At 35.5% G+C, this 24,036-nt stretch overlaps 1 protein-coding gene across 1 annotated transcript in view; it reads left to right on the forward strand.

Moving 5' to 3' along the window:
* The first annotated feature begins 382 nt into the window (after positions 1-382).
* The window catches only part of OTOGL (otogelin like), a 146,966-nt gene continuing 123,312 nt past the window's right edge, over positions 383-24,036 (forward strand). Inside the window, 9 exon segments of the mRNA XM_033116163.1 lie at positions 383-435; positions 1,422-1,516; positions 2,570-2,609; positions 3,588-3,636; positions 8,430-8,496; positions 10,139-10,237; positions 11,643-11,797; positions 20,057-20,178; positions 23,485-23,690. Of these exon segments, the coding sequence (XP_032972054.1) occupies positions 401-435; positions 1,422-1,516; positions 2,570-2,609; positions 3,588-3,636; positions 8,430-8,496; positions 10,139-10,237; positions 11,643-11,797; positions 20,057-20,178; positions 23,485-23,690 (868 nt within the window). The 5' untranslated portion in view covers positions 383-400.

Genomic DNA, 24,036 nt, shown 5'->3' on the forward strand with positions numbered 1-24,036 from the left:
ACTATTCCTAAATTATTTAAATTTATCCATCAAAATTTTAAAATGAGTGTACATGTACAAGCGTGTATGTGTGTGAGTGTGCATGTGTACATCTGTGTATGTGTGTATGTATGTGATAGGTACATAGCTACGTACAATTTTAGTAACATTTGTGTGTGTCTTCATGCTTAAAACATGAATTTATAAGCAAATATTTTCTCTTGGCTCATGGAATTAGTGATCATGTAGGCGATGGAACGTGTTTAAAATCATATAGAACAAGAGAAAATGATCACTGAATTTGGGACATAGAAAAGGGACTGTTTATGCAATTGACATTGGGCACGAGATAATTAGAATGTCAAGGATACGTCACAGAAAAAACTGGGAAGTCACTGCAGAAGAGGTGTCTGAGTGTAAGATGTTAAGAGCTGGTGTGCTTTTTTGTCTCCTAAGGTAATTTCTGTGTAGTTAGACATTCGTTAATGCTGTGCCCCAATTTATTAAATGAGTTTGTTAACAGTGCAGGTAACTCATGGGATTTGCTATAAGAAATATGCATCCACTACATGAGCATGTTTTCACTGATTTATGGGGCTTAGATCCTCTCTATGGAATATGCAAGCTCTTCTCTGAAGCCAGTCTAGGTAGTCAGTTGCTTCCAGAGAAGCATGTTCTTACTGCTGGAATATGAAGTCCTTCTTTGTTTTCTAATGGGGTATTTGTCATAGAGGATGGAAAAATGAGGTATGAAGGGAAGGTGTACAGGGCTAGGTGAGTTACTTTATTTTCTTTTTAAAGTCAAATATTACAATATCATCTTTATGTGTTATTTTCTACTTTTGCTGCAGAATGTTTAACAGAAATATCTGTGGGCATGTGAATATATCAACTTAAACTACACTATAGGGGGGTCTTGAGTTGAAAATATATGCACATAATTTAATTTACTTTTCATTCTTAAAGCAAAATTTATGAGATCATCTAGACATTCGAGGAACTATTGATAGGATTTTACTTCAGGCTTTTCAAAAGACAGTAATTATTTTTTGCACAAAACTCAGAGAATAGATGAACAATCAGGAATAATGATGACCTTTTACGAGATCAGTAGATAATAGTTTTTTTGTTTTTTGTTTTGATGCTGCTTTAGAAGTTATGACAGGCTAATATAGGCTGAAAAGGCATATGATGTGCCGAAGTCGGATAGGGTGTAACTAATACGGGCTCAGGTAAGAAGCTGCCATGCATTACTAATGAGAGACTCAGCCAAAGGGGTGCCTGCAAGTTCTAAAGCTTCAGATGCTGTATGTAGTTAGAAAGACGGGAATTCCTTTATGAATTACTGTATTACAAAGTTATATTTATAAGAATTTGAGTACAGATACGCATCCTTCTAAGATGCCATCATAGTAAAAACCAATAATTTGGTTACATTTCAGGGAGAAAGTCTACACTGAAATGAACATTGTGAGAAAACTCAATTTAATGATACCTTGGAGTATATTCTTGCTTCATATACTGCTTTCATTACAAGGTAAGAACTCATATACAATTTTTTACCTTATTTCATTTTATTTCAGTTTCTCTTGCAACTGATAGGAATAGTTTCTTCTTATACTGTAAAGAACTTTGATGTCATTAGAATAAATATATATATACTAAATGACAGCCAGATCATCTTTTTAAAAATTCTTAATAATGTAGATAATTTGGGACTCTTAGTTTTTGTTTTCAGTCTTTAAATGTTAAAATCATACATTTATTATGATATGCAATTGTGCTGAAAGAAGCTCTGATCCTAACTCTCTTCTGAAAGATGATTTAAAATAGATGTCGGTGTAATTTAAACATATGCAATTTTATAATAAATAAAGAGATATTGAGTTTTTCAACTTTCTTCATGCCAGTAACCCAAAGAACAGTAAAAAGATGTCTTAAGAAGGACTTTAACATTTGGTGCTAAGAATTGATTTTCAATTATTTTAATAGCCATTTTATTTATAAATTAATTTTTATAACATTTTTATGGGGAAAGCATTTATTTACATTCGCTTGTTAGTTTCTAATCCCTGAAAAGGACTGTGTATTTTGGAGCTTGCAAGGGAAAGAGAGAGAAATTACTGAAGTATAAAAGACTAGAGAGGTCACAGGTGCTATCTTTTAACCCTAGTAGTGACTGAAACTCCAAGGAGAAAATGTCATAGAAAATTGAGAGCTGGAGTGGACTTTGGAGGTGACCACCATTATTTTGTGATGTGTATGGTAGCTTGCTTAAGCTTAGCATTTACTAAGGGTAAGACCAAGAGGGCAGCTTGGATCTCTGATTCCAAGTCTGGTGCTTGTTTTACTGTATCATGTCTCTGTGTAAATCTAGGTACACTACTCCTTCTTTCTGAGTTACCAGTCACTCTGATGTCTCACAGGGAATTTGCTGGTCGAAATCCTTTAGAAGATGCAAAATAAATAACAGGAAAACTCAGTCCAAGTTTTTGAATTTAGGTTAAAGTGATCTGTTTAATAATCAGAATATGTGACCAAGATGTTTCTATATATATATTTTATTCTTATATATATTCATCTCTGGCAGGATATATTTGTGCATCATCCATCTTGACAGAAACATCCAAGTGAGTATTTCTTGTCCTTTATGTCCTCTAACCCATAAAGTTAATAAGAATTGCAGCAGATAACTATATGTGTTTATAAAAAAAATAAATGAAATATTTTACAAAATTAGGGCATAATATGTAGTTCTTCAGAATAGTTCCACAAATTAAAAATTATCAGCCATTCAGGTCAGATTTATGAAGCAACAATATTTCCTTTTATGATAATTTTACAGGGAGTTCTGGTGGTGACCAAAGACTGTATATACTAAGGGGAAATTACTTGCACTTTGAAGATTTATAAAGAAGTTATACTCAATAATTTCCCCTTTTATATTGTTATTATCGAAGTACATTGCTCTTTACAATTACAAGTACATTGGTGATTACAAATGTACTGCATCTTAACATAGAGTAAAGCATTTTTTAAAGATAAAAAGAATAAAATTGTTCTAGCAGTAAATAATGAAAATCATTTTTTGGACTAAACTGATCTGCTTAGTGAAAAACAGAATTCTATTCAGTTGATCCTGAGAAATCACAGTATGATGTACTTATTCACATTAATGATGATCTTCCCTTTATAACATGGAAAAGGAGTGAATTAAATATGCTTAAAAAAATAAATGTACTCTTGGCGAATACTTATCTCAGCAGTTTTACGAAGTCATGTGGAGAAAAACATCATGAATATCGGCACTACAATATTACACTATTTTGTTTATTTCTCTATCTTGAAGTTCCTTCCTAAAATTCAGTTTACATCAGAGACTGGAGAGATTTGGGGACACTCTTGAATTTTGTAAAATGAGAAAGCTCCACCACCCAAATCTAACCCCTCCGAAAGGGGGAGGGGGACTTTTAAAATGTTAAACCAAGAAAGACCTCTTTGATAAAGTGATGGAAATCAGGAGGAAAACACCAGCTCTCTCTTGGGAAAGGCTTGTTCAGGTTGCCTTGGGCCCTTTGACTATACAAGTTCTTTTTGTTTTCTTCCAGAAACGGGTTTAATGAAAATCGACAGAAAAGAGCTCTTTTAGCAGCACAGGTAGGTTATGCCTCAGATGGAGAGAGATGTAGAGAAATAATCCATTCTGTTTCGGGACTCTGCTGTCACTTCAACAATGAGACCTTTGTGGAGGGGAATGAAATGCTAAAAACAAGACAGGAAGGAGGAGGAAGAGGCCAAGTAACTTCTCTAACATCTTTTTTGCGACCCTCAAATTCATGCTCAGTTCACTTTTATTTGTTTATGGTCAAATGCTTTTTTTGCTATTCACCTCAGTTTCCTACTGATAGGCTCACAGCATTGGTGGGAGCTTTAATCTCATCTACTTGCCAGAAAATCTCAGTGGGTTTAAAAATTAAGCACAATATTAGTTAGAACAATGACAATAGAACAAATACAACCACACAGGACAGAGAAAGGTGTAAATGATCTGAGTTAAATTCTGCAAAAGGGCATCAGAGATTCCCTGGTGTCCTGACAAACAGCTTTCATATTGTCTGATAAATCTAAATTACAGGCACTTCTGGAGAGGCAACCTCTTTTTTTTGTTTTGTTTTTTTGGAGGGATGGGTTAGCACTGAACCTGAGGAGGTTTTTTTGCTTCCTGGGCCCCTTTATATAAAGGATATTGGATAACATAATTGCAATATCTTCAAACTATGGTTGGAATGTTCAAATGGATGGATTTTAAAGAGCATTTCTCTGTAAAAAATAGACGGCAAAATAGAGAATCCTAACTTAAAGGCTTTTTCTTTTTGTGTTTTGGAAAGTAATATGATTTGAGTATTTATATATTTATATAGCAAATAACTTATATATTCAAGGAGGCCTTGGTCAAATGCTGAAATGCAATCAATTTCTGCTGGCATTTTCTGGTATATACCTGAATTTTTATGTTTTTTGGTGTTAATTATAGAGAATTGAATACGGATTTGATACGCTGTTGTGACAATTTAGAAGACAGAACTAAGAGCAGAGATCATTTTTGTACTAGAAAAGTAAAGAATTATCTATGGAATGGAAATTCTTTTAAAAGGAGTTTGTGTATTTGAGTGCATACATATCATGTGAATTGGTTAAATGATTTTTTTCTGAGAAATTTTAAGTACATTTGCCAGTGGACCATATTAACCGCAAAAAGACATCAGCATGACTCAGTTGAAAATCCAATTTTGAGAAAAACTGTGTTCTGGTGAACCCAGTAGATTGAAGAACCTGTGAGATATAACCTACGGTTGTCACATGAAGTGACCTATTGGTGGAGTTATTGTCCATTACTATTGTCCGTTTAGATGTCTTTAGAATTTGTATAATTTACTCCAAAGCAGTTATGTTACTACCTCCCTTTTGTTAATAAGAGAGGAATGCACTTACCTTGTCTTGATTTTCCTTTTAGAGAAACTGAAGAGCAGGACACTTTCCCTTTTATTTCCTGTAGCTAGAGAATATGCATCAAAAGTATTTAATATTTGAAGAAATTTTAAAAGGAGAAATGTTAAAGAATGGCAATGAAGTCAGAATCATTGTTTAGGATTGAAATTTCATGTTATAAGGCCATTCTTGTTCACAGATTCACTCCCCTGCTCTAGGAAGACAGAACCCTGATGGATAGATATCTGTGTAAGTAAGGATTCAGAAATATGTGAGCAGTGAGATGAACAATGAGGAAAGAAAGGGTAGACACAGATTTCTCTCAATGGTGTATTTGTTCCCTGCAGTGATTTCTCATCTAAAGACTGTATTTCTCTGTGCTTCTCACCCTCCTGTGGAGATGTAATCAGCAAGGAGGAAGAATGGGCTGTTCTTTTTTATCACTATGTGAATATATGTACCCACTGCTTGGAATCTTTTTTGCATTTGCATTACATTTCAAAATGCTTCTCCTGAAAGCAGGGGCTGAGATGTAGACTTAGATGCAGGTAATTTATTTGGGCTGTGCAGGGAGGGAGAGAAAAAAGTGAGACTAGAAAGGGAGAAAATCCAGTAGAGCTGAGTTAATGAGGGACTTCCTCCTTTAGACATCTCGGGCTTAGTCTTGTGGGGTCCCTCTGAGGAGCTGTCTAAAATGTGTTGGAGAATTGTTTCTCCAAGGGATGGGGAAAACTGGGGTGCTCATCTACCAACTCCTGTCTCTCCTTGGTTGAGGGTAGCCTTCAATCCCCTGAAAGGCACTTTATGCGTTCTGTCCTGCTTGTATTCTGCCCTCAGGCAGAGATAGAAAGAAACCAGTGCTTGAAGTTGGAGGGTCTCAATGTGCATAGAAATCCAGATGCAGGTGAAGTTGCAGGTGGTCTGAGAGGATGTGGGGAAGGGTAGCAACAGAACTTTTTTTTTTTCTTTCCCAATCTTTTTTTTTTTTTTTTTCCCCAGTCATTGTTCTAAACAGCCTTGGGAGGCAGATCACACCCATCTGAATAATGTCTATTTTCAGTTTAGTTGGTTTGTTGATGACATCCAGGGATCATGCTAGAAATATAAACATGAATAGCAGTGCTCGTTACATAGAAACTCAATGTCTAATGGAGGTAGACCTGTAAAGAAGTCATTTCTGTGTAACTTGTTCATTGAATAGAAGACACCATCAAATTTTGCCATTATTTATATGACATAAAAATGAAAAATACTCACAATTTTAAATGTAAGTGCCATTCTGAACTCAGATCTGCTAAAAAATTAAAAGCTATGTGTCATGTCTTAGCATTGGTGAAATGTTGTAGCATGATGCATGGAGTGCTGTGGTAGGATGACGTGGTAACCAGGAGACTGGTATTCTAGGTAGTCATACCTAGTTGTGCTGGGTAGTGAGAGGATATGGAGCAAAAGACAAGTTATATATTCTTGCTTTAGTTTAGTATTATCCATTGTATTCAGTTTTTGCCTAAGAACAAAATAGGTAACATGTTTATAACCCTTATTATGTGCATTGGCACTATTCTTGGTGTTTTATTTATCCCATTTCATTTAATCCTCGCAGTGCTGTGAGGCCATTACTGTTATTTCATTTTATAGATTGGAAAACTGAGGCTGAGCGGGTTAAATAATTTGTTCAAGGTTATAAGCTGGTATGAGGTAGAGTTGGTCACTGTACACTTTTAGTGAGCATCAGAGATGATTCGTTGGAGCCAAAGTAAGAAGATTTTGGTGCCCAGTAATATTGGTGGTTGTGTTAGATTTAGGCCGGTAGAAACAATATGGCTGAAGAGAGAATAAAACTTGCTGTCTTGGAGGAATCATGGTCACAGACTATTGTGAGTCTGACTTAGTTTGAAGAGAGAGGAAAGAGCAAAAAGGGAAAATGAATCAGTGAGGATAAAACCCAGGAGGAATGAAAGCAGGAAACAATGAACTTGGAACCATGGAGTTTAGAAAGGAGTCTTGAATTGGTGAGTGTGGGAGTTCTTTTATCTGGCATGGGGCAGGTTTGACTGTTAAAAGAAAAAGTACTGTGTTAGAAAATGCCAAAATAAAACTTTACATGTAGCAAGGAGACCAGAATATGTTGAGAAAGGACACTGTACTTGAAATCACATTCCTTATTCCCCCTTTTTCTTTTCCTTCCCCCTTTCCAATTTTTCTAACATCCTCTGGTACTCTATTTGACAATTATGTAGCAAATACTGGGTGAATGTAAAAATGCTATTGGAAAGGACATTGCCCTAGACCATACACATACTTGGCATTGAGTTGGAATAAAAATCTGTAATTGATTAGTTTTAGTAATCCTTTGCTTTAGTAATTATTTGCTACTAATCTATACAGTGTTTCCCTGAAAATAAGACCTAGCTGGACAATCAGCTCTAATGCGTCTTTTAGAGCAAAAATTAATATAAGACCTGGTCTTGTTTTACTATAAGACCCAGTCTTATATAATATAGTATAATGTAATGTAATATAATATAATATAATATAATATAATATAATATAATACAATACTGGGTCTTATATTAATTTTTGCCCCAAAAGACACATTAGAGCTGATTGTCCGGCTAGCTCTTATTTTTGGGGAAACAGGGTATTGACCTCTAAAGATCTTAAGGTTTTATCTGGGTTGCTTAGATTGATATAAATCTCTTTCTTGCTAATCTTCTCTGTGTGAGGCACTATGCAGGAATCTTTACCTATGTTGTTTTATTTATTGTTATTACTACACAATGAAGTAGGTACCATTGTTCCCTTTTTGCAGATAAGTTAAAGGAGGCGCTAAGAGTTTAAGAAACTTGCCTAAGAGTAAGTAATGTCAGAATCAGGACTCCAGTCCAGGTCTGTCTGATTTTCTAACTCATGCTTGTAACTACTACCCTAAAGTGCCTTGTGGTCTATAAAAATATATTTAAATGTTCTATGACTGTTAAGTGTCAGCTCTTTGGGGAGTGAGGGTGACACTCACACTGCAGCAGCAGGAGCTTCTGTGGATGATGTCTTCACAGATGGGTCTGTAGGCAGTGGGGACGTCATCATTGGGTCATTGGCCCCATTCATTTTCACCAGACCCATCGCACTTGGAGTATCAGAGAACTGCTATTTCTGCAGGCAGAGCAGTCAGTTAATGCAAAAATTAGACTCCAGCTAGGCTCTTTTCCAAGGAGGATAGGGAGGCAGAAGAACTGAGGTCAGAGAGGATAAAGAACTTGTGAAAGTCATCGATGAGGCAAACCCACAACCCCTGAGCAGCCATTTCTGCCTCATCAAGTTTGCCTCACTAACCAAATAGAAAGTCAGTATGTTATAATTTCTGTATTTGTCATTATTTTTCAGATCTTCTAATTTGCTTGCTTGTTTGGCTTGAATTAAATAATCCACCTCTTTTGAATTCTTCTTTCTTTCTTTCAAAGTTTGAAGCAACTTCTCCACGATATTTCTTCCATGAAGCTATTAACTGGGGTGAGAGCAAAATAAAAGGTCAGTGCTACATCTATGTGTTTGTATTTGTTTTCTCAAAAGGGGATATATTGAATTAAGTCTTTATTACTTCCGTATAATGGATGAAGGGAACTGAGCCAGGGTGATAATAATACTTAGTAATAGTTTAGGTTCACTTCACATAGAAATTGTAATTATTTTTGGAAATAAACAGGGTTAAAGACTTAGAGAAAGCTGATAACTACATGACCAGGAGAGATATCACTGGTATCAGAAACTTTATTTTCTACAGCAATTACTTGCTCCCTGATCCCTCGACATCCTATTTTTGTTTATCAATTTCCCATTTCCATTAAGCAGAATGCTGACCGTAGTTTGAAATTTGAGTTTTTCGTTGTAAATAACAAGGATTTCTGACTATTTTTGGCTTGGTATTTGATTTCAGGAGAATAAAGAGAGCTATAAATGTTTGAAGGAGATACATTTGTTTAGATATTTAGGCATTTATTCATTGGAAAAATGCAAAATTGTGATATAAGATAAAATTTAAAGAGTTTTGTGCCTTAAGGAAGAAAGACTGCATTTAAGTTTATGGAAAACATTCTTGTTTTTACCTGTATTTATGATCAAAGTTGAAACAGCTCATTTTTCTTCAGTTAAGATATCCCACTTAGAGAGTTGTCCATTTTTAAAGGTAAAGAGAAAATTTAGATCAATTGGTCTTAAGGTGGAAGGATAATAGGATTTCCTAATTCTTGCCTTTGGCAGAACTATGGTTAAATTACTGCAGTTAGATAAGTGCCTTCCTGACCTTAACATACTCCAGGAGGTCCAATCTTTAGTAATATCTTATATCGACTCAAAGATATCCTCTAGTTCTCTTGATGTGTTACTTAAGTCCTTCTTTCTTGAGTTTTGCCAGTTGCCTCTTGTCCTCTCCTTATTAGAAGAAAAATTTTCACTGTGATTCATCTGTGTTTTCAAAACTCACGCAGGAGCTCATAGTTTCTTGCTTCCTCTTTTCAACATAACCCTTAGGGGCGATTTTTCCTTCCGTGAAAGAAAGAATATTTTTGGTGACAACCAGCAGTGACTTCGGCTTCTGTCCCAGTAGAATTAAATACAAGTCAGAAAAAAAATGCGTCATTTGTAATTGAGCCCGAGGATTAATGCTCAAACTTCAAATGAAATGCTTAATCATTCTCTTACAAAATGGGAGTTTCCTTTTGAGTTTTATACTCTGCCTGATCCCTCTAGCTAATGATGCACGCTCTTCTTCAATAGAGCACTTGCTCCTGGGGAAGAAACCCCTCGGACGAGCATCCTGTGCCCAACTCCATCAGCACCATCATCTGCAGCTTGTATAGTTCTGGTTCTCATCATCTGGGACAGGGATTCCTTACATGGGAACTTGACCTTTCAATTGCTTGAAGGAGGCTAACCTTTGCTCTCAGAGTAGTTTGAGATGTGAAAGCCTGTCTTTCTTGTTTCACAGCACACATAACGAAATGAACTAGATAAAGACTTGATGGGCTTAATTCTTTAGCTCATCAGGGCAAGCAACCCAGGGTTCTGTTTGAATTAATAGTGGTAACAGTTAGTCCAAGCTAAATCTTGACATATTATGTTTATAAGAACCGATGCACGCCAGGAGATAACATTTTTCTTTTTTGCTCCTCAGGTTCTTGTCCTCATGAATGCCTTAACGGTGCTTTCTGTTCCAAGACTGGTACATGTGACTGTCAAATATTTCAGGCACTTGGGACAAGGTGCCAGATTGGTAAGTTTCAGGAATACTTATGAGAGAATTACGAGATGCTGAAGAAAACATGAGGGCATAATTTGCTATATTACCATTCATCCAGGGCGTTGGAACAATCATATTGTATATTAACTTGAGTGCTCACAATTCATTCCCAGTAATTCAGAAACACTGTAAAAGAAAATAGATATGCCCACTTTCCTTTTTCACTTATCTCTACTATTTCCTCAAGCATTTTCTACCACTGTAGGTGGTACTACTCCATTAAAACCAGGTTGTCATTCGTCTCTTTTGCTTGATAAATGAGATTTGTTATTTGGAGCCACACATTCTTTTTGACTTTGAATTAATTGGACAGTCTGTAAATAAAATAGAAATAATATTGGGAACTCTTCAAAGCAGAGGGTTCTTAAAAAATATTTTTACCCACAGTGTCTAGGTTAGGATCCTATGTCAATAATGATCAATAAATATTCATTTGTGTAATGAGTATTTATTGAGCATCTACTAGATCCCAGGCTAAGCACTGGGGATATGATAGTGAATAATATAGACATGTTCCAATTCTCCTGGAGATTACAATCTAGAGGAGGAGGCTAACACAACAGAGAAGACTGTGTGAATAATAAATCACTGTGTTTTTTTCCTAAAAGGGCCAAAGTTGTCCAAGACTAAACTTAAGTAAAAATTCTGCTCCCTATAGTGGGTATTAAAATATTTTACACATATTGAGTGCTCAATAAATGTCATTGATATTCACATTATTCTAAAGGGAAGAATCTAGGCAATCAAAATAGAACAGAGGGCTATCCACAAGGGTAAGAAGAGACGTAGGCATGAAGAAAATAGGAGATGAAGTTATATGATTTAAGACAAACATTGCCTAAAATTTGGCCAATTTGAGGTCTTAAATTCCAGCATACTTTGGATGACTAATGGTCCCCATCCCTATAAATATAAACATGGTTTTTTGGCTGGTTATTTTTCCCTGGGTTCTATTACAATATTGTTGGAAAAATTATGGATACTGGAACACTCGTGCTGCTTAGGCTAATTTTAGGACATTCAGTGGTAACATTTTCTTTTCTGAGCCATTATATTGCTTTATCATTATCATCTTTTACTGTATCATTCTCTCTACTCTTCCTTTCTTTCAGAGTCTTCTTTGGAAATAAAAATTACAGAAATTTCTAACATCGATCCTTTCCTCAGAACAACTTGGAGACCATGTTTTTCTTCAGGAGAGTTTTATAGTTTTGAGAGAAACTAGTAATTTTATGTTAGTTATTTCTTCCAGTGATATTGACCACCAAAGAAGAAAATATTTATTTTAATGAAATAGAATTACTTACCATGACTGAACCTTGCCAGAAAGAGGTGTAATTTATTTTATTCTACTAAGTATTATCCTATTTCTTTTCAGTGCCAAACATGGGCAATGGCAGAGACGGGATTTGCAAAACCTGGGGACAGTACCACTTTGAAACTTTTGATGGCATCTACTATTATTTCCCAGGAAACTGTTCTTACATATTTGCAAAGGACTGTGGTAATTTGGAGCCTCAGTACACTGTATGGGTAAGTGTTCCTAGGGCATAATTAACTTAAAAAATTATTTCTGGTGATGTCTGTATCTTTAAAGTATTGGACAAATGATGGAAAATATGTAATAATCATAGCACGAATACCTAGGGCTCTGACTGGGGAAGGAAAGTGGTTGGTTCTTAATGGAATGGATAACATTTGCAGCTATATTAAGTATAGTTCTGTTGAGATGGAACCTAAGACTGGGAGAAGGCGGGTTTGAATCCATGTGGGAGGGACTTACAGGCAATGTAGAAATGTCTACATGTCAGAATATAAACTCCAGTTGATATCTCTATTCTTCAGGTTTTATTTGATCATTTTGAAGAGGAGGTGGGTCCAGGCACCAACCATATTACTTATATATGGTTCCTTTTTGGCACTTCCACTGTGATGCCAGCTGGCTCAATTTTTAAAAAGGGCACCTCTCAGAATGAACCTGAGGTTGGCATTTATAAAATGGAGAACATGAATTACAGAAGCACGGACTAGAGGATATGGATATGGCAGCTAATTGCTAGGTAGATCGATACCACATGATTGAGCTCAGAGAGTTTGTTTTTAGTTTCAGAGTTCTTGTTTCGAAAGAGTTCTTAAGAGATATCTCAAAATATAAGCTGCAGAGTGGCTGTAGGGGAAGTGAGGAAGTCAAGCCCCTCTTTCCCTGCCCATTGGCTTCACCTGGATTTCCAGGAAACTTAAAGCACACCCAGGAAACTGCTTTGCTGTCCTGTTCAAAAGCCAAACTCTCCGTTTTCTTTTTCCTTTCTAACTCACATTGGAGTGGTCTAAATTTCTTTCCTCTCCTAGGTGAGGCCCATATTTAAAAGTGGGCACATATTAAGAAGCTTTCCAAGAACAACAAATCCTTATGACCCAGGGAAGGAAATGAGGTCTACTGAAAGTTAAATTATGGGTCAAAAAAGCAAAAAATTAGAGGTCTCTTTAGACAGGAGAGTTAGTGAAATACACCGTCAGTACTTACAGGGCTCCTGTTCCCAGTCCCCTGTTGTTCTTTCCTTGGGTACTCTGGCTGGGTTTATCATTCCTGACTCCTTCATTGAAATGTTCTTGTCCAGTGTCTCACCCTTTTAAGGACTAAGGTGTCAACTAGATAATCTATCCTTTGATAATAACACACAATGCTGAACTGTGCTTCCAGAGTTAATAGATATTGTTTCTACTTGGCCCTGTTTTGGTTGATTGACTTTGCGTCCAAACCAACAAATCCATTTATTTTAAATATCATCCTTTCCCTGGTTATAGAAGTAGTTCACTTCATTTGTAAAAAACTAGAAAACTTTAGAGAAGTCTAAAAATAATACTAGAATGACCAGTCAACAGTGACCATTCCTAATGGTTACATATATTTCTCTCTGGATTTTATACACAATTATAACATTAAAATCATACTATGTATAATTTTCTGTCCTATATTTTCACCCAATATTATATCAAGTACTTTCTTTCATGTCAAATATCCTTGACACACACAAACTGCATTAGCTGTATTTGTTCCAACTTATGGAATACTCAAATTATTTAACTATGCCGTGTTTTAGAAATTTAGGTTTAAAAAATATTTTTAAATTACGGTTGACATACAATATTATATTAGTTTCAGGTGTACAGCACAGTAGTTAGACATTTCGACTAAGTGATCACCCCAATAAATGCAGTATACATTTGACACTATATGTAGTATTACAAGACTACTGACTCTATTGCCATGCTATACCCTACTTCCCCATAACTATTTTGTAACTACCACTTTGTACCTTTTAATCCCCTCCCCCTTAACCCATCCCACCTTCTGAATCCAGCAACCATCAAAATGCTTTCTGTATTTATGAGCTTGTTTCTGTTTTGTTTATTTGTTTATCCTGTTCTCTAGAGTCCACATACAAGTGAACTCACACAACATTTGTCTTTCTCTTGTCTGACTTCCTCTGCTCAGCACAATATGCTTTCCCTTTACTTTCAGTCTGTGTATGTCTTTTGATCTGAAGTGAGTCTCTTGTAGGCAGAATTTTATGGTCTTGTTTACTTATCCATTCTTAGCCACCATATGTTTTTTTTTTTTTTTAATTTATTTTTAATTTATTGGGGTGACAATTGTTAGTAGAATTACATAGATTTCAGTTGTGCAATTCTGTATCACATCATCCATAAATCACACTGTGTGTTCACCACCCAGAGTCAGCTCCCCTTCCATCACCATACATTTGATCCCCCTCACCCTCATCCCCCACCCTCCAACACCCTTACGCTCTGGTAACCACCAAAAGCCACCATATGTTTTGATTGGAGTATTAAATCCATTTACATTTAAAGTAATTGTTGATAGATATGTAGCTATTGCCATTTTATAATTCATAATTTTGATCTTTTTTTTCTTCCTGTCTTAAAGAAGTCCCTCTAACATTCTTTGTGATACTGGTTTAGTGGTGATGAACTCCTTTAGTTTTTTCTTGTCTGGGAAGCTCTATCTGTCCGATTTTAAATGATAATGTTTTTGGGTAGAGTACCCTTTGTTGTAGATCCTAACTTTTAATCACTTTGAATATTTCCTGCCAATCCCTTCTGGCCTGCAAAGTTTCTGTTGAGAAATCAGCTGACAGTCTCATGGGAGCTCCCTTGTAGGTAACTAACCGCTTTTCTCTTGCTGCTTTTAAGATTCTCTCCTTGTTTTTAACCTTTGCCATTTTAATTATAATGTGTCTTGGTGTGGGTTTGTCTGTTTGGGACTCTCTGAACTTCCTGGGCTTGTATGTCTATTTCCTTCACCAGGTTAAGCAAGTTTTCAGTAATTTTTTCTTCAAATAGGCTTTCAATTCTTTGCTCTCTCTTTTGTCCTTCTGGTATCTCTATAATGTGAATATTATTATACTTGATGTTGTCCCAGAGGGCCCTTAAACTATCCTCAGTTTTTTGGATTATTGTTTGTTTTTCCTGTTCTGATTGGATATTTTCTGCGACCTTATCTTACAAGTCTCTCATTTGATTCTCTGCTTCATCTAATCTATTGTTGATTCCCTCTAATGTATTCTTCATTTCTATTATCGCATTCTTCATTTCTGACTGGTTCTTTTTTATGTTTTCTCTCTCCATTTTTGTGTTCCCTAGCTCTTTGTTGAAGTTCTCATTGAGATCACTGAACATCCTATAACCAGCGTTTTGAACTCTGTCTAGTAGATTGCTTGTCTCCATTTTATTTAGCTCTTTTTCTGGAGCATTTTTCTGTTCTTTCATTTGGGACATGTTTATTTGTTTCCCCTTTCTAGCAGCCTCCTGTGTTTGTTTCTATGTATTAGGTAGAGCTGCTATGTCTCCTAATCTTGTAGTAGGTGTCCTTTGGGGCCCAGTGACACAGTCTCCCTGGTCAGTTGAGCCTGGTGCTCCAGGTATGTCCCTTGTGTGGGTTGTGTTTGTCCTCGTTCTGTAGTTGAGCCATGGTTGCTATTTACACATCAATGGGAGGGATTGACCCTCAGATTGACTGGGTGTGTGGACTGGCTTTGACTATAGTGGAGAAGCTGTTGTTCACGGGCTGACCCTATGGATCAGGATTTGCTTTAGCAGGGCTCTGGTGCCTGCCCAGTCTGCCCTTAAGGTGTGTCTTTTGTGGAACGGTTGGGTGATGCTCTGGTGTTGTCTGAAGCTGGCCACCAGGAGTGTTTGTTCTGGGGCCTCTTGGGAGAGAATCTGTTGCAGGCCAAGGTCAGCCACTGCCTGTGCCCTGTCCAGAGCCTCTTGGTATGAACTACAAAGTGATCTGCAGATGGTTGCTGTTGTGCTGAATGTTCAGGTGCCTGGGAGAGGCTAAGCTGCAAACTGAGGCCAGCTGCCACTAGTGCCTGCTTTGGGGCTATTTAGCACATGAGGCCAGATGCTGCTTTTTTGGGGTTTATGAATATTTTAGTTCATAGCATGAGCCAAGACAGACTGTTTGTATAGAAAAGCCACTGGAAGTGGCTTGTGGGGGACCTCAAGTTGGGGAGGAGGGGCAGGGTTTCAGGGAATTACCAGGGCAGAGCAAACATTGTTAATCAGGTTGATGGAGACTCAGATCTGGCAGCCACCTGTACATGTAGGCTGGGTAGGGGGAGGACTCAGTAAAGGAACAATGGCTTCTGCCAGCACTTTTGTCTTGGAGAAAGCTGCTTCTCTAGTCCTTGCCTTGAAGCCAGACAATTTAGTTCCTCCCTATGTGTCCCTGGTACCTTTCAAGCTGCTGCCCCAGTGCAGGAGCTCAGAGTGAGTGAGTCCATCAACGAGTAAGTGTGCATAGGTCTTTTAAGAGGAGTGCCTGGGACTCCAACTGCCCTCTGTCTCACTCAGCCACAATCTTCCCTGGTTTTCACAGCCATGCATTGTGGGGACTTCTCTTTCTGGCACTGTAACCCTGGTGTCAGGCTGGGACCCCTCGTTCCTCTGGGGGAACTTCTGTAGTTGAGATATCCCTCCTGATTTTAAAATGCCACATGTGGGTGTGGGACCAGCCTGTTCAGCATCTCTGCTCCTCTTACCAGTCTTGAAGTGGTTTTCTGTATGTTCTTAATTATAGGAGTTCTGTTCAGCTAGACTTTAGGTGAGTCTCAATGATATTTGTTCTGTAGTTTAGTTGTACTGTTGATGTGGTCGTGAAAGGAGACAAGCACAGCATTTACCTGCTCTGCCATCTTGACCTTTAAAAGATATATCGATAAACATATTTATGCATATATTTTGAATACTCCTGATTCTTTTCTTTTTTCTTTAAGCTCAATTTTATTTTTATGAAAGTAATACAAGTACATAGTTTAAAAATTTCATCAAGGCAGGTTGTATTTTCCTGAAAATAAGACCAGGTCTTATATTAATTTTTGCTCCAAAAGACACATTAGGGCTTCTGTTCAGGGGATGTCATCCTGAAAAATCATGCTAGGGCTTATTTTCCGGTTAGGTCTTACTTTTTAGGTCTTACACGGTAGAAAGAAAAAACAATAGCCCCTGCCTTCCTTTATAGCCCTAGATAAAGTCTGGCTCCCCAAAAATAATTACTTCACCTTTTTCACCTGTTTCTTCTGACTTTTATTTTGCATGTCAAAATAGGCTATTCTTCATTTATTTTAAAAAGATAGGTCTTAATCTTTCACTTTCGACTATGGAAAATTAGGAAACATTTCAGTTACATCACACTTCCTGCTCCTAACACACACATACACTTTTCTTCCCTCCTCCTAATAGAATTATAGTACCTAATTTAATCATTTGTGTTTAAATCGTATGTGGTTTTTAATTTATTATCATTTACATACTATACATGTATGAATAACATTCATATAAATATAGTTTAGTGCTGATCCCAATAGGTTGTTATAATTTTATTTCTCTTTGTAAATTTGTATAGAGTTAACAGTTATACAAATTTTTGTTTGCTGCATTTTCTATACAGCAGTCACTGGTTTTTTTCCTCCAAACTCTATAAAACTCTTCTCAGTATGGTTAGATACTTTAGGCAGTCCCTCAATTTCTTTTCTCCCCCATCTAATGTCCATTCTTCCATCCTTGTTCTCTGCTCAATTGAGATCAGTTGCTTTCATGCCTACTGTACACCTGGCACTTGGGAATTTTCTTCACCATCTTCCTGGAGAATTTCGTTCTTTTGTCTCCTGTATTGGTTTCTCTGTTTCCTGGATCCCATGAAATATCTAGTGATCCTTGAACTTTACTCAGATTTGAGAGATAGTCCCTAAAAAGCTTATTGGATGCTTCAAACATGTGAACAGTGATTATGTGTAGTGGTGATTGAGCAGAGACCCATTTCCTCTTCCTTGTTTACTCACTTGTTTTAAATGACTATATTTTCAAGTTGCTTTCTGTAAATAAAAGATACTTTCCTGCCTGGAAAGTATGCATGAAAGTGAAAATTTTGAAACCTTGATTATAATTTAGAAATCACTTTCATAATTTTGCAATTCAATCTATTCTTGTTTTTGATCATTTTGTATGTGTCTTTCTCCAACCCCTTCAGAAATTTTTAGATAGTGTCTTTATCCCCAGGATTGTGAGATTTCATGATTATGTAAGTTGTTTTTATATATATGTATATTTTTTCATTTATTGTGCTTGGCACTTGATGGGCCCTTTCAAACTTTATTAAGTCCTTCAGTTTTGGAAATAAAGATTTCCACTTTTCTTTTTTCAGAATATCCTTTCTTCTTCTTTTTCAGAAACTCTGTTTTTTAGATATTGGATCTCCTGAACTGAGTGACTGATTCTTTAATTTCCTCACTGATTATTCCTTACCGTCCATCTTCTCACATTTTGGTCTACATTTTGGGAGATTTATTTCTAACTCTTAGATATTTACCTTCCAGCTATTGTATTTCAGTTATATGTTTCTCCTATGATATTGTTAATATCCAGTTATTTATTTTTATTCTTTAAATTTCATTTTTAACAGAATTTTATTCTTGTTTCATGAATGACATATATTCACTTTTCTCTCTGAAGATACTAAGTATGGATTTTTGGAAGTTTATTTTTCTGAATTGTTTTTGATTCTTTTGATCTCTCTTTTGTTTGTTTGTCTGTCTTTCATGTTGCAGGCTTTTATCAAACGATCCATGAATGTTTATTCACATTTGAGAATTAGGTTTTGAAAACTGTTTGGAAGCTCTGAATGTATGGATGGAGCTTGCTTGCCTGGTGGAATATCGAGCAGGGAGAATCTGGTTTCATTAGATAAGCCCCAGATATGAATATCAGTATGTCTTTTTTTCCATTTCATTTCTCCAAAGAAAAATCCTCCAATTTCCTGCCTGGGGTCAGATGCCTGGATTCCTGGATACTGTCAACATTTTAGGCATACTCCTCGTTCAGACTTTTGTACTTGCTATTTCCTTTGCTTAGTTTGGTCTTCTAAATATCCATATGGCTTGCTCTTACACTGCTTTCATCTTTACTAGAATTTCCCCTTCTCAGTGAGGATTTTGTTGCCACTCAATCTAAAATTGTCCCCCAACCCTTGGCACACACTCTTTATCCCCATTGTCTGTTTAATGTTTCTCTTTCATGTCATCTAGCATAGTATATATTTTAGTCACATTTAGTTATAGTTTTTATTAACTGTTTTCCTCTAATGGAATGTAAGTTTCATGAGGGCAGGTGTTTTTGTCTATTTTGTTGACTGTTGCATGCCTAGAATCTGGAATAATACCTGGTAGGTAATAAGGCATCAATAAAATTTACTGATTATTCATTAAATTAATATACAGAGGGTGAGAAAAAATGTGTACACATTTTAAGAAAGGAAAAAAACTATTAAAATTGTAATATTCAATATATACCAATAACAAAAGATCAATGCAAGTCATATTTGACTTCTGCAATTACAAGAGGTGCTCAAAGTGGTTACCATCAGCATCCAGACACTTCTGATAACAGAGAACTACTGCTTGAGCAATGTTGACTGAAGTGTTCCCTTGCATATATTTTGTTGGCACCCCCAGTACATTACATTCTTGTAATATTAAAAATATATCTTACCATTGGTGATTTTTCTTATCACTTTTATGCTTAGAAATTTTTTTCAACCTATACAGTTATTTATATTTTCTTTCAGTTATTTTATGCTTTCATTATTATGCTTTACTTTTTGGACCTTCTAATATTAATTTTGGAATGAGATATTCTTCTCCTCCTTTCTTTGTTTCCTCCTCTCTTCTTTTCTTTCTTGCTTTCTTTTTATTAGTAAACTAATTTTCCCATCAATTTTTTGAGAGATAATCTCTCTTCCCTAAAGTGTTTGGGCAATTTTATTTTTAGTGAGCTTATAATCATAGTTGCAAGCTTTACAATATTGCTTTGTGTTTTGCTCTATTTGAAGTTCTATTTCACGATTCTCTAACAGGTAAAAATATGGGCATAAACATGTTTCTTTGTGGTGGTGTACAGTCTTCCTGTCAGAAGTGTCTAAACTTTATATATATATTTTTATTATATATATATAATACGTATATTATATATATAATATATATAGTTTAAAAATGCTGAATTAAATTGCAGTATGAAGTTAATTCTGTTGTCCAGTTCCTGAGATGAATATTTCCTTCCACTTGAAAATCCTAAATGTGGTTATAATTTTGAAAGTGTCATAGGACTAATGATGCCATAGAACTGTAGACATACTTTGTAATTTTAGTAACTCAAATAAAGGCATGTATACATATTTGTTCCTCTCCTTTCTTTTGTTTTTCTCCCCTTAAGGTTCATAATAGCCCTAAGTGCCTTGGTTCAGTGTATTATTGTTATCGGTCAATCAGCTTGTTCTTTTCAGACCAAGTGGAAATTAGAATTTCTGGGCATGAAATAAGAAAGAATGGAATCAGGTAAGACATGATAAATGATATAATGCAAATCACACCATGGATTAATGGCATTTTCAAACATCTCACACTGGAAGTGAATTTTGGAAAGTAGGTAGAGAGAATTTCTTTTCAAAAATAACCTTGAAGTTACATCATATAGATATTAAAACTTCAGTAGTCCCCAAGGCCAAACAGGTAGCCAGGAATCTAACCAGTTTAACCTGCCTAATGCTTATGTAGGATACAAATATGTTTATATATGTGGAGAAAAAATTATTACATCTTTTTCTAAGAGAGATTTGGAAGAAATCTTTATAGTTTAAGTCTTCAGGTATTTTTGCCCTCTTTTTATATCTTTTCTTTTCTTCCATTTGAGCAGGAACTTAAAACTAAACCTCTGGAAGTCTTTTTTCAAATTTTTATGAGTGAAGTTTGGGTGTCACTTGAGATTTTCCATTAATGTTCTGGTAAAGATTCAGAACTGATACTTAATGGCCTTTCTTGAATAGATCAGAGGGGGGCCACTTCTGGTTTCCTGTCTGCCAAGAATAAGATCTGCGAGTTTGGGCGAAGGGGATATTTATTTAATTGGTGGAAAGTCTTATACATTTTAAACTGGGAATACTGTGGAATAATCCACCTGCTAGTCTAAATAATTATAGACGTACTCAGTCTTAAATATTTCTTGGCTGAGTTATGCCAGGAAAAGTAAATTGTAGGATGGAGCAATTCTATTCATCATTCAGAATTCACTAGCAAGTGTCTGAACCATGAGGATTCTTTCCAGCACAATGGCCTTACCAACCTTGGTGCTTTTTTTTCTCAGTTCAGATTCCTTAACAGGCAGCAGATGGTAGCAGAAAGGGCTTGGATGAAGCACCAGAGGAGCCAGGCACTGATCACATAGTCAGGCAACCCAGCATGGCCCATCTGTCTCTCTGGGGCTTATTTTTGATCAATTGCATTCTGCACTTCTCGTTTTCCTATAAAAGAAAGCTTAGGCATTTGAAAGGGAAGATAATGCATTACATGTGTATTTCTTGGAACTAAATTTAAATAGTAATTTAGGATTTTGAGTAACATAATGGATACTTAAAAATTCCTTTATAAAACAGAAATGCCATTAAAGTAGATTTTCAAGAATACTAACCCGTTGTTGAATCAAAGACGTAATATTTAAATTTTAACTCAAAGAGATTGCATTATAGAAAAAAGGATGGTTTTCTTATTATTCAGCTAAATTGCTTATACTAGTGGTGCATCTGGCCTACGGCCTAACTTACAGCAGCAGGTGCCAAAATGAAATCAAATGTGTGAGGCTCTGTACATCACACCTTACCTCTCTGGGCTTCTCTTACCTGTGAAATGAAGGGTGTTGGTACATATGAACCTATGAATAACTTTCAGCATTAATCTGTGCTTTCATTTTATTTTTTATTGTTAATGTTTCCTGCCTAGGTTGCATGGAGTTTTTCCATCTTTATGGGAGAGTATCTAATTTTTACCACTATGCTCAATCTCTAATAGCATCCTTTAATGTTATAATCACAGTAATGCGCCTTATATTTTCAAAAACAGTTTATTTAATCAATTTACTGTGAAAGAGATCAAATGACAAATGATCAAACCAAAAAATACCCACAAGAAAACAACTCTACCTCCATACAATTTACATCCCAGTGTTATGAAATATCTTTATAAAACATGATTCACTTTTTCACGTATAGTTTTTAGAACTTGCAAAAATAAACAATATTATTCATACTGACTTTTACTATGAATTGACTGTGAATTTCTCATGCTTATAATTTTTTATAAGACTAGATTACAGAAACAGTTAGCTAGTCTTTTTATTTATTCTCCAATGTAAATTTTTAGTTATTTTCCTATTCTTATAACTAATTCTCTATAAAAATAATAATCTGCAAACATCTTTGTAAAAATGGTTACAGATATTTTGAACTGTTTCTTTAGGGAATATTCTTTTGTTAATGAGTGTGCTTAATTTTGTCATTTTTGTGCCATGTAGCTGTGCTTTTCCTGGAACGGAAATCCTTAGTTTGAAGTTTTTGAGAGAACTGTCTGAATATACCTATTACCCTCCTGCCTCATTCATATTATAATTTATGATTTTCAGTGAGCATGGTTATCCTAATAAAAATGATTTTTTCTTTAATTTCTTTAATTATTAGCACCTGCTCTTTTCCATAATACTTGTGGATGGAAGAAGAACAGTGTTCTTTCAAAAGTATTTTAGGCTTATTGTGCTTTTAAAATGTCTAATCATTTAGTTTTCCATAGTTCTCGTATGTCTCCCACATCCTTTGTAAAAGCACATTCTTGTGAAAAATGAAAATAGTAGACATTGGATCAGGAATTTAAATATTCAATGTGATCCGTGTTTACATAGGCCAAATTGTATATAACTTAAACATTATGAGCATAACCTCTATGCAGTACTGTAGAACAAAGTATTCTATATTCCTAATGTATTTTGCAGCGTTAAAACGTAAATTATAGTTAATCATGCCTTGATATATTTCTTTTGGAAAACAATAACTTATACCAAAGTAACATTTTGGGGATAGAAGCTACTATTTCCTTACAGTCAATTAAAAATAAAAATGAAATAAAATCAGAATTTGAGCAATGTGTTTACATATTTTGACCATTGTTTGTACTTAGAAGTTTTTTGATTATCTTGAGCTCTCTAGATAAAAATTCATACATTCGATCTCTCATTATTTAAAATAGGCAAGGTTATTTTCCAGATTTAAAAAATCACTGATAATTAGCAGAAGCGTTTTTTGTTGATTGAAAGAATCATCCAATTATAAGTATAAAATGTACATTAATTTGGAGAAACAGATATAATTTTTGTTGTCTTTTTACCGTGTTTCCCCGAAAATAAGACTGGGTCTTATATTAATTTTTGTTCCAAAAGATGCATTAGGGCATATTTTCAGGGGATGTTTTATTTTCTCAAGTATAACAATCTACATTTATTCAAATACAGTCATGCCATCTTCTGGAACATCGTCATAAAGTACTAAATGCATGTGTCTGGCTGATGATCTTAACTGGGCCTTATTTTCAGAATAGATCTTATTTTCGGGAAACATGGTATTTCCATATTATATTTTTCAAAAAATATCAAGATTTCCTATAGGATAGTGGCATGGAAAATCTAACTACATAGTTTAATTCAATAATTTTGAATAATAATTATCTTTGTTTAATCGACCAGTTACTTCAAGAGAGAAATAAACCATCTGTAATTGATCCTTCCTCATAATTCTTTGATTGCCTTTGTTATATTTTTTCAAGTTTAACATTACCTCAGACAATTGGACAGGTTTCCATTGAGAAACTAGCTGACTACATTCTGGTGAAAACAACCTTTGGTTTTTCATTGGCTTGGGATGGAATATCTGGAATTTACCTCAAAATATCGGATGTGCATAAAGGGAAATCGTGTGGTCTATGTGGGAACTACAATGGCATTCAATCTGACGATTTCATCATTCTACAAGGTAAGGGGAGCAGAAGAAATGTATAGGTACTTCTGAGGTCTTTTCCTTCACTGATAAACCTTTTTGTACCCAGAAGAGTCTAACACAACTTGTTCTAGGTTGGGTAAAATTAGTAGTTATCACTTGTCTGTTTCAGTGATTTTAAGTGAAACTTGAGTAGGAAAATATTTTTGTGCCATTCTTGAAAACCATGAGCTAGTCTACATTTGCTAAATTGAGATACAGGGCTTACTCATGTAACAAATATTAACTGAACATTTACTTTGTGTCAGGCACTGTTGTCGGAGCTTGGGATACATCAGTGAAGAAAACAAAGACTTCTCCCTTCTGAGGGCTTATATTTTAG

Source organism: Rhinolophus ferrumequinum, chromosome 10, assembly GCF_004115265.2.
Source record: "Rhinolophus ferrumequinum isolate MPI-CBG mRhiFer1 chromosome 10, mRhiFer1_v1.p, whole genome shotgun sequence".
NCBI lineage: Eukaryota > Metazoa > Chordata > Mammalia > Chiroptera > Rhinolophidae > Rhinolophus > Rhinolophus ferrumequinum.